This window comes from Neolamprologus multifasciatus, chromosome 23, assembly GCF_963576455.1.
Source record: "Neolamprologus multifasciatus chromosome 23, fNeoMul1.2, whole genome shotgun sequence".
Classification (NCBI taxonomy): Eukaryota; Metazoa; Chordata; class Actinopteri; order Cichliformes; family Cichlidae; genus Neolamprologus; species Neolamprologus multifasciatus.
In genome coordinates, this window is record NC_140460.1 from 40,990,370 (window position 1) to 41,002,195 (window position 11,826).

General features: G+C 44.1%; 1 protein-coding gene across 2 annotated transcripts; it reads right to left on the reverse strand.

The window, feature by feature from the left end:
- Positions 1-1,567: 1,567 nt before the first annotated feature.
- On the reverse strand, positions 1,568-10,981 carry LOC146492371 (dynein axonemal heavy chain 5-like). Of its 2 annotated transcripts, XM_085151074.1 has the most exons (10): positions 9,696-10,274; positions 7,551-8,426; positions 7,409-7,483; positions 7,203-7,292; positions 4,262-4,333; positions 4,038-4,136; positions 3,148-3,334; positions 2,767-2,932; positions 1,958-2,063; positions 1,568-1,710 (listed from the first exon to the last, which is right to left on the reverse strand). In XM_085151074.1, exons 2-10 carry the CDS (start codon positions 7,749-7,751, stop codon positions 1,582-1,584), a joined length of 1,125 nt encoding a protein of 374 aa, XP_085007200.1. In that variant the 5' UTR covers positions 7,752-8,426; positions 9,696-10,274; the 3' UTR covers positions 1,568-1,581. The 2 variants fall into 2 exon arrangements, with proteins under 2 accessions (XP_085007200.1, XP_085007199.1); XM_085151073.1 differs by lacking the exon at positions 1,568-1,710 and having other exon boundaries at positions 1,949-2,932; positions 7,551-7,739; positions 9,696-9,796; positions 10,162-10,981.
- Positions 10,982-11,826: the final 845 nt, after the last annotated feature.

Genomic DNA, 11,826 nt, shown 5'->3' on the forward strand with positions numbered 1-11,826 from the left:
CATACTTCACAGACATCTTTAATCCTTCACTGAGTCAGGCTGTTGTTCTCACAAGCCTCAAACTCTCCACCATCATTCCTGTGCTGAAGTAGTCGTGTCCCTCCTGCATGAAGGACGACTGTCCGGTCCCACTCACCTCCATCATTATGAAGAGCTTTGAACAGTTCGTCATGCATCAAATCAAAACTTCCCTCCAACCTGGATCCATGTCAGTCACATACCGCTCAAACCGCTCGACCGATGATGCCATTTCAACTGCCCTCTTATTCAGCCCTCACACATCTGGACACTCATACGTTAGAATGATGTTCACAGACTTCAGCGTTCAACACCATCTTTCCCCAGCAACTCATTCACAAACTGGATCTGCTGGGCATCAGCACCTCGCTGTGTAACTGGCTGCTGGATGTCCTGAGAGGAAGACGGCAGACAGGTCGGCAGCAACACCTCCAGCACAAGAACACTGAACACAGGCTCCCCAAGGATGTGTGTCGAGCCCCTTCTCTTCACTCTGCCTCTCATTTCTTATCATTTTCAGTGTTTTAAAAGGTGAAGTGTTCAAAAGAACAACAGCACCTGATCTCTGCTGAGCTGTTAAAGAGCTCTTCTTTTAGGATGTGATGATAAGACAGCACACAAACTTACAATTACATGATAATAACACATTTGTAATACACAACATTTGGCTTGTAATTGGTGACATCTGTAACACCACATTTGTGATTGAGACCTTTTGAGGTCAACATGGTGACTGAGGACAACGGGTCCTGCAGAGTCAGTAGTTTCTATTCAGCTGTTTTGTTTTTCATGTCTTCTCCTCCATCATCAGTTATCAGGAGAGCAGACAGTCAAAGTGCAAGAATTCAAAGAAACACAGAGATTCTCCTTACAGAGCAGACACAGCACAGATGTTTCCTTCATCGTCCTTCTCACTCATTTCAGCTTCTTTTCATTTCTGTCACTGACACCAAGTAAAGCCGCCCTCTTCCTCTGAGCACCAGCTTTTCTATTATTACAAAGAAGAAGAAACCATTAAAACACCAAAGCACAAACACACTGTGGAGCCTTTTTTGTTTTCTTAACACACTTTGACAGAAACTGAAAGCACAAAGCTGCTCCACAAACACAGGATTAAGAAAAGAAGAAGATTTCTGTCAGGAAGCATATCTGGAATAATATTCAGGCCCAATCTGACACACAGACCATAATAATAAAAGTGGAGAATGATCAGAATCATTTCAGAACTTTCAAATAAATCAAGATTCAGTTTTGGCAGCAGAGCACAGGGATGCACATGAGAGTGAAAATCAAGTCTTCTGTATCTTTGTAAGTCCTGTGACTGTCTGGCAGTCGGTGACCTTCACCTCTGATGAAAAAGTGAAATGAGATCTTTTCTCAGCTGATTTTAAAAAAGAAATGTGAGTAATGATCCAATCAATCATTGTTATTGTTGGCCAATACTGTGAAGACCAAACTAGGATTCACGTAAACACTGAGATTCAAAGTATAATTAAATGATTATTGTCATACAGGCTAAATGACAGATAGTATTTTTCTATTTTGTATCGTATGTTATTCTGTTTATCTGATTCTATTGTTTCCCCTTGAAATCTCCTCCAGTTTGCGCTGATCCAGGACGTCACAGGTCTTGGATTCAGTTGTGGAGACGATGGTCTGGTAGCGAACACAGATCTTCTCCACGCCCTCCACCTGAAACACACCTGAGCTCAGTTTGAATCCGTCTCATTTCTGGAAAATAGACTTTTGACACGATTAATAAATAATAAAAGGAGGAAATACATTTATACAAAATCATTACAAATGTCCATTCATCACTGTAGCTTTGCATCGACTTTAATTCGACCATTTTTATATTATAAATGTCTTATTCTAATTATTATTGTGCATTGATGAATATCTGATGGAGTCACTTGTTTCTAATCTGACAATCATCCACCTTCATGCTCTGCAGAGCAGCCAGGCTCTCCAGCGTGGACGCCATGTCGGCCATCTTCTCCAGACGGCGGCAGAAAGAGTCAAACTTCCCGAAGATGTAGTTCTCACTGAAAACACGCACACACGTGTGTAAAGGTTAGCGTGACGCTGCTGACACGCTCTGACTCAGAGTCAGTTACTGATCAGCTGAAGTCAAACTGTCTGTTCTCAGGGTTTTCTCTCAGTTTGTCTCTGACGCTGTGGAAGCTTCACTGATACACACACACACACACACACACACACACACACACACACACACACACACACACACACACACACACAGTGTTGATGTTGTACTTGCACATAAACCTCTACATTGGACTCTGATGTGTCGCGCCATACCTGCCACCTACTGGTCAGCCAGTGTAAGTGCACAAAACATTTCTTCAAACCAAGATGGAAAAATACATGTTTAAAAAAATGAAGTTCAAAAATCTTTTTTCATCCCTAAAGATGAATAAAAATACTAAAGAATAAATCCTGATTGATGTCGTCATAATTCCTGCATGAAAGGGTTAAAAACTATTCTACAAACAAACAAACACGTGAATATTTTGGAACATTTCAACTTTAAAGAGCAGAAAGAGAAAGAACAGAAAGTTATATTGTGTAAAAGTGATTTTGTCCTGAAGTCTCAGAGTGGAGACTAAACTGTTGCAGGTCTGAGGAGCTTCTGTCCACAGACGTCAGATCATGTTTGATAAACTGAGTTTAAAGTGAAACCTGTAAATGCTGACGCTACAGGAGATCCAGCTGAGAGGACGCGTCTACCTGTTGAAGGTCACCGTGCGGCTCTTCCAGAGCTCCGGCTCGGCCGACGGCCCGACGTCGTCGGCCTCTTTCCTCATCTGCTCGCTCTCCGTCAGCACCTGCTTGATTTGATTGGTCCACAGGGTCGACACCTCCTCCAGACGCTCCACCAGCTCACTGTTATTGGCTGAGAGCGAAACACACGAGTTCCTCTAAACACACGTGAACACGGACTCATTATTTCAAAGAAGCCATCGTCTCAGGTCAGATGCTTCCTTCAGCTTCCACAGATAAACTGCTTTGATTTAGCTGAGAGTTGATTTTTAAAGCTTTAAATGATGTTTCCTGTATTTCCAACAGTCTTATTGTTTGTGTGAGATGTGAACAGCTTGAGCTTCATACCTGCTGCTCTGTAGTCTGCAGGGCTGCTCAGCTGGCTGATGGCGTCAGGAAGCTCCACGTGCTGCAGCTGCAACTTTCTCTCCATGTTCAGTCGGGCTGAGCTCAGATTACTGACAAACTGATCCACCGAGGACAGGAAGGACCGGACGTGTGGACACGAGGCGCCGTCCTGCACAGAGCCCCACGACTGGGCACTGGGTCAAAGGTCAGCAATAACAACAAAGGTTAATGTGTTTCCTGTTTCACTTTTTACCTTATTCACAGCCAAAAGCATCAGGAGGAGCACTGCACACAAATCAGACTTTTCATGGATCATTATGTAACAGCTGCTCTACAGTCAAAGCCCACAAAGAGAAACCAGCAGGTACAGATAAGCCCAAGGTGTGGCCTCCAGTAACACTGTGAGGAACCTTGGAGTCATGTTTGACCAGGACATGTCCTTCAACGCACATATTAAACACATATGTAAGACTGCTTTCTTCCATTTGTGCAACATCTCTAAAGTTAGAAATATCCTGTCTCAGAGTGACGCTGAAAAACTAGTTCCTGCATTTATTACTTCCAGGCTGGACGACTGTAATTCATTATTATCAGGAAGTCCTAAAAACTCCCTGAAAAGCCTTCAGTTGATCCAAAATGCTGCAGCAAGAGTCCTGACAGGGACTAGAAACAGCAGATTTCTCCTACACTGGCTTCTCTTCACAGGATTGACCCCTCATGGCTGCCCCTCCCTGCCCCTTTCTTTGCTTTCAGTCTCTTCCTGTTTAAAGAGAGTTCTTCCTTCCCACCATCAACAAAGTCTTCATATATGGCGTCATGTGATCACTGGAAGCTTAAAACATCTCCCTTTTTGTGCTCAGTGAAAGCCTGAATGGATGGAGGTGTTTTACCTGCTGCGACCTGAGAGCAGGTAACATGATGTGAGTCAGCAGAGTTTCCAGACTGTTCAGGACGCCGCCGCTGCAGTCCAACACGCCAAAGTTCACTTCCTGGAAACATCAGGTTGCACGAGAAGATCAGAATGATTGGCTGCATCCATGTCACAGTCAACCAATGAGGTCTGTGCAGTTTGTTAAATTTGCAGGTGAGCAGGTGACCCAGACCAGTTACTGACCTGCTGCACGTTAGCGGTGGTTATGGCCTTCTCAGTGGTTCTCAGGAAGAACAGACATTTCCCCAGTAAAGGCTGGAAATACAGAACGTGATGGAGTTCAGGTTCCTTTAACGTGACGCAGACAGAGCACTTCCTCTGCACTCTGTCACCAAAGTTCACCATGCAAAGGAAAACCTTTCATGGGCTTTAAAGACGGGGTGGTTGGAGAGCTCTGCAGGCTGCTCGTTACCAGTGATGGGAGTAACGGCGCTACTTTTTTCAGTAAAGAGTAATCTAATTACTATTCCTATCGTTACAACGCCGTTACAGTTACTAACAAGAAAATGTGGGGCGGTCCGTTACTATGTTTCAACAAACAGACGGTTGAAGCTGTGTTCAGCTTCCAGCAGCTTATATCAGCTGCAGGAAGTAGCTGTAAGTAATCTGGGCGCTGCAGCTTTAAGCAGCTGTGCTCCCGCAGACAGACCATCACTTTTTGGCACAACAGCTGGAGCTCAGGGGGCAAAACAATCGCATGAGTGCTGCTGTTTGACTGAGGAAGAATAAAGGAGTCGTGGTCAATCACATGACCACTTACAGACAAAGCAACAAGGTGATATATACCAGTTTATAAACTGTGTTGATAGGCCAGTAAAACCAGAGTCATGATAAACAATATATACGCGTGTTTGTTCCTCAATAGTTTCATGTTTACTGTCTAAGGACAGCAGCGAGCACTCTCTGCTTATGAGCTGCTGTCAGACCTGCAGGTATCAGGCTGTGATCTTCTCCTTTATACTGGACACTAATTATTATTTTGCAGAGGCTCAAATAATTTGTGTGGCGTCTTATTGAAGAACAGCTGATTGTTCTGGAAATAGTTTAATGTTATTTAAAAAAGGGTAAAAGGTAAATGGCTGCAAATAACTTTGTTGTTTGCAAAACTTGTGTGTATAATTTTCAAATTTATATTTACATTTAAAGTTATGAAAATGATTCGTTAAACATGTTCATGGTTGTTACAGTAAAAAATATAACTTTTTTGTTTTCTGTCTGATTTTAGATCAATTGTGTTAATACAGTTTGTCAAAATGAAAACATAACTGTAGATTCAGACACGTGAGGTTGTGCTGAAAAGAATGAGACCAAACAAGGCAAAGTAAATAATTTTTAAAGGTAAATGTAGAGGAAACATCAAAAGTTGTCACGGCTGGGGCAGCAGTCGTGTGGTGGAATGAATGAGGACCCGAGATGCAGACGGCGGTGGAGATGCGAGTGGAGATTTATTTACAGTGAAAATAACAAAGGTGAGGGAAGAAGCGAACATCAAGCTAAACTGGGAAAAACTAACAGACAAAGCAGAAAACATGAGGGCAGCAGGGAAACACAGAGATGACACGAAGAAGGCAGAGAGACGTGGAGACACACCGATGGACACGGAGACACACAGAGTCATGCAGACGACGCCACAAGCAACACAGGCAGACACACACTATAAATACACACGAGGTAATGAGGGGATGACACACAGGAGGGGAGCACAGCTGAACCACAAGACGAGACACAAACCTTCAAAGTAAAACAGGAAACACACAGACTGTTTTACAACACAAGGACACGAACAGAGCACAGAGGACAGACACAGGCAGGGCTGAGAAAACACGGAAGCACTAAACATAAGAACCAAACCCTAAGAACTAAAACAAAATCAGAATAAACACCAAACACAAGATGAAACCAAAAGGAAACACAAAACGCTGCGACCCAGGACCCTGACAAAAGGAGTTCACAATGGCCGATTATACCCTGGAGCCCAGAGGGTATTTTTAAAGTAACACAATAGTTACTTTTCCTAGTAATTAATTACATCTAGAACCTTTCACTCAGTTACTAAGTTACTTTTTTGAAGAAGTAATTAGTAACTATAATTAATTACTTGATTAATGTTGAATGACTATTTGAAAGTAACTTGCCCAACACTGGATATGAGCGAGTTTCCCAGCTGATGCAAACTGGAAAGCTTCTCCTGTTTGAAGTGGATCTATTCAGCTTTTATTTCCTGATCATTTTAAGCATCAACAAAGTTTCTAAAAACAAGCAACAGTTTGTCATCATTCATAAACTCTGACGTCACAGGAGTGTTTTTATTCCTGTCCCATGTTTGAAAGTTTCTGCATATCAGAGCTGCCAACACGGCACCGACTCAGGCTGGAACTGACTTTAAATCCTTCATCATTCATGATCCTGTTAAAACCACATCCAGGGGAAATGTTATTAGCATGTAGCCTTTAGCCCATGTTCAGATTGCTGCTCCTCCATGTTTGTAGTCCTTTTTTCTGTGAATAAGTGTTTGTGGAGCTTTGAGCTCCTCAGACTTCGGCCTCTCGACCTCCTGATGTTCAGCCTGCAGCTGTCAGTCATCCAGTGTTTGCTCAAAGACTTTAATCACCTCGTTAACCAAACAAAGCAGCACAGTTTGATCCATGGAAACACAAACACGCTCAGGCTCATCATCTCTGAACAGGACAATGATGAATCGTAGGCTCGGGATTGTTTGGAGCTTAAAGAGAAATCAGATACATCAGAACAAAAAAACCCCGAGAGGTGGATCAATGTGACGTCACACAGCTCTGAGTCCTCGAGTCTGATCCAGGCTCGTGCTTTAAGACACGTTTCTGTGTAACACTCAGCTCAGGTGTGTTCAGGACATTTGCTTGGAAGAAGCCGTCTGTGGATAAATCCTGCTCTCCACCTCAGCTGTCAGGTTTATCCAGAGAACGGCCGTCCTGACTTCCAGCAGCCCCACAGTCCTCGTTTCTAATAAACTGGCATCACTGAAATGAACTGTCTGCCTCGCTGTTCAATAATCTGCTCTTTGCCAATTTCCCAGCAGAACCTTCCACTCATATCAGCATTTTTCTGTGATTCTCACATTAACTAAACATAAAAAGCTGAAGACAACCTCAGAGTTCCCCGTAGTGAGGAAGAGTTTCCTCTGAGCCACAGCTGAGTTTGATGCGTCCACAAAGGAAGACTGACGGGAGGACAGACTCTGGGAGAAAGGCAGATATTAAAAGATATAAATACAAAGTACGGTGCAACAAACAGCAGATTATGAAGAGCGGTTAGACCTTCATGTGTCAGTCATTGAAATGTGATCAAAGTTACCTGTTTGACATCCTGATAGAAGAAAATCAGCTTCTTGGATCCGTTTGCAGCAAAGAATTCATGGATCAGACTGAACTGGAAGAATCAGACATTAATGACTCAAAGGTTCAACTCTGAGGAAGGATCACGTCTCTGAACTTACTCTGTCATCAGAGACCATGGCGTCTTCCACCGCTGCCTCCTCCAGGCTGCCGGCGTCTGCCAGCCTGCTCATCAGGTATTTATGTCGGGCATCCAGAGCTGCCCGCCGTTCCTCCTTCACGGCTCTCGCCTGTTTGGCTACTTCTCTCCTCGCCTCATTGGACAGCAGCATCGTCCTTTTACCAGACACCTGGAGAAACATCAGCTCAGTCTACAGACGCAGAGACCAGTGAGAGCTTGGCCCAAACATCTGCAGGTTTCTGAGGACCACGTTTGACCCTGACTGGAGGCATCGATTCTGAGTGTGACTGCCTAAACTGAGCTACTGTCCCCCCTCCACTGAGACGTTCTCCTGTGATGTGTCATGGGGGGAAGTGTTCCTCACGGTTGGACTCGTGAGAAGTTCAGTCAGTTTATTCAAACTTTAAAAAGACGCATTTTCAGTCTCTGGATTTCAGCAGAAACAAATGTGAACACAGCACTTTTTGATTGAGTATAAAAGGATGAAAGAGTCAGTGATTAGTAACATTGTTGCTGACTGATGCTGTTGTAGAGCTGTCTTTGGATCCTCACGTTCCTGGAAGCCTTCCCTGGATTGCTCATATATCATTAACTTGTTTGTGTTCAGTAGAATCAGGTGTTGTGGATGCAGGTCGTAGCTGTGTGAGGCCTGTACAGTCAGCGCTGTGTGAGCGCTGTGTAACGTTAGCTTAGACTTATTTCTGTTGTTATCATCCTTCAGGTTAATGTTGTTTTCATTATGCATCACAGGAAGTGTGGGTGGCTGTTAGCCTCACAGCTCATGGAGAGTTGCTGCTGCTCTGCCTCCTTTTTGATGTTTCTGCTCTTTGTGGCTTTGTGTTACTTTGTGTCGTGTCTGAAACAAAGTGAGTCCATGTTACTAACTGTAGTCGGCTCTCTGTCTCATGCACAGCTGACTGTTGTCTGAATGAAAGTATTTTTATACTTTGTGTAATCTGTTGGGTCTTTGAGCCCTTTTTAAACAGCATATGAGCCATATGTATGTGTGTATATGAAAGGTTGTTTGTAATACATAAAATTGTTGCTTATTCTAGAGCTGCTGCTGTGCCTGATTGGTCGACTCGCTCTAAACTGAAGGTTGACTTGATTATTTTGGTTTTTTACATTTTGTCAATAAACCAACTTCTTTATGATTTGAACGGCGTCTCTGACGTGTCACAGGCCTGTCAGCTTTCTTGGTGATTGGTATAGTTTTGAGCTTCATGCTCTGGCTGTTGTTGGGTTTTCCTCTTTCATATTAAAGCTTTTGTCCTACATTTGGCTCTAAAGTCTAATTCTAATCCCAGCACTGTGTCTGGGTGTGTGATGGTTGTTTTCCCTGCTCTTTCTCATCAAACAGTCACAACATTCTCAGTCCAACTTTCACTCTTTGCTGCGTTTGCTGCAGCTGCAGTGAACATGGTGCCGTTTGCCTTTAAGAAAGTTGTGCACAAAGGCTTTTTCTCTAGCAGACAGCTGTGTGGCTAAAAGTCAGATCACCTCCTCCCATCATTTTTTACCACCTCAGTCACACTGGACTGAAACAAGAGTGAAACTAGGAAGAATCAGAGTTTGTCCAGTGACTGCACTGATTTTCTTCATATTCACAAACTGATTCTAAGTAGTTGCATCAGCCAGCTAATCACCCGGACACTGAGCGTCCAACACGCTCCCTGAAGGGAAACGATTACATCCTCCAAACAATCACAATCTGTCTCTGAATGACTGGAATTATTCTCTGATTTGTGAATAACTGGAATTTATCAATGCAGACACGTTGCCAACATGATGAAGTCAGTCTGAGTCGCATCTCTTTGGCTAACTTAACTTAAGTGGTTGCCGACTATTCTGGTTATATTCCCATATAACAGCAGGGTTGCTGAGCACCTCTGTCACTCTGCACTTATGTTCCCAGTTCTCTTTTGTGGAGGAATTTTCCAGGAATTCCTGGGACCAGCTTTCCATGAGAGACCCGATCAGGAGCGACTGTCCTGGACACTCCCAGCATCACAGGGACTCACAAACCCGTCTACCACAGTGAGAAGACTGATCGTCACAGGCCCACATGTAGCTTTAGATCACACGTGTGCACTTCCTGTGGTCACTGCTGTAACTCTAGACTCACCGAGGGGCCAGTGGTTGGTGAGGCAGCAGCAGCTGAAGTCATGTGACTAATGGCTCTCAGGTTCTGTCCTCCTATTGGCCGGTGTCCTTCACCTGTCACACCTGGTCAAGAAAGAGTGAGAATGTTCAGAGCTTTAATGGAAAAGAATATTATTCCATATAAAAGGCCTCTAACAAGTATTGTAGTGTTCATCAGGATGAAGTCCATCATGAACACTTCAGAGTGGTTCAGACAGTCGGTGGTTTCATCCACAGAGCCTCCAGTCTGCATATCAAAGTATCCTGAGGAATGACAGTGAACCCCGAGTTCCCCTCATTACATTCATGTGTGTGACTGTGAGGAAAAGCTGATTGTATGAACGTGTGTGAGCGAGTGAATGAGGCTTGTATCAGAGTGGAGATAATGTCAGCGGCACAAGCTGGACGCTGCAGGTGTCACATGTGAATCTGTGCATCAGTGTCTGCACCTTTGTGGAGGTGAAGCTCAGGAGGTTTGGATTTGTTCAAAGCTCTGTCTGCTCCATCTTTCTTTCCCTCAGGCCTCTCCAGATCAGGAAGGAGGTCCTGTTCTCCTTCTCCCTCCTGGATTTCTGGATCCAGGGAAGGATCAAAGTCTCTCAGCCCAGCATCAGAGCTTCTGGCTGGGGGAGGACTGGAAGTTTCAGCTGGAGGCTGAGAGCCTGGATCTGCCATCTGAGTCACAATTCAAATATTCTCAGTAATCTCAAAAAGCAACAGAAAGGTGCCATTTTCATGACCAGTGGCTTATCCAGCAGTTTGATTCATGTCAGCAGCATTTAGTTTGTAACTGCTGACTCACCTCTGGCTGTATCCTGCTCTCAGGGTCACAGTGGACACTGTACCTTTGACCGAAGCTGCAAAGACAGTCAGCAGGGGTCTGGATGCATTCAGCACCACGTCCTTGTTGGGCAGACACCTTCAGTGACAGGACAGTTTATTATGCTGCTAACGTTAATAAGTCTGTTCACCTGTAGAGCTCATTTAAACACATCAGCTGTAGAACATCATGTGTCATGGCGTGTCCAAATTCACAGGCTGCATCCTCCTGAGGACCCGGCCTTCGAGGTCTACGTGGGCCGGGTCCTCCAAAGGTCGGGTAGGCGGGAAGTGAGCGGCTGTGACGGTCTGGCCTTCAGATCCGCGTCACCGCTGTCTCGGTGGAGTTTAATAAACTCAGCCGTCTGCTCCTTGCTATCTAAAATATAACAGGACACTGGAGGAAACTCTCGACCGTCTCACACTTCTGTTTAATCAGTTTTCTGTTTGACGTTTTGGGAGCAACACAAAAAGCAGCTTCAGCTGGAAACACACAGTTTAGTGTCTTTGCTGCTCGCTTTAAGTCACAATAAACAGAAAACTCATTGTGTCTCATGTCAGAATCAAATCACTCATATACAGGAAAGGAAGAGGCGGAGCTTATTTCCTGCAGGGAGAGGTTAGCAGTCTGTGTCTTTCTCATTTCTGACTCCTAAAGAGCTGAAAAACACAGGCTGTTATTGGCTGGCTGACACTGGGATTAATGTCCTTGAAGCCAGCAGTCTTTAATGTCCAGGTTCAGAACGGGCAGGTGAAAAACAGTCCTTTATGTTCTCTGATGTTCAATAAACTGTCCTGATTACTGAGGGAGCAGAGAAAGTGTCTCCATCACTCACCACAGCTGGATGCTCTGAAATCCTGGAATCCAGCTGTGGAGAGGAGCGCCGGCGGCGTGGACGCAGTTTAGTAATCAGGGAACGGGAGACAGGAGGGAAACACAGCTGGGACCAATTACACACACGAGACAGGAAACAGTAACACAGGACTGTCAAAGTAAAACAGGAAATATAACACAGAGTCCAAAGTAAGGAGACGTGGGACACAGTGAAGACACAGAAACAGAAACCAGAACTATAATCACAAAACAAACTCAGAAACATAAAGAGTGAATCAGCTGATTCAGTGTTTGTGACAAAAACATTGGATCCTGGTTAATAAGTTTTATTTGTTTGTTTCTGTATTATTTTGTGTATCGTTCTTATGAGCTGTTGTTTTTTCAGTGAAATATTATTTAATTGTTTTAAGCTTTTTGTTGACTTTGAAGTGCTTAAGTTGATATTTTTGAACATTTAATT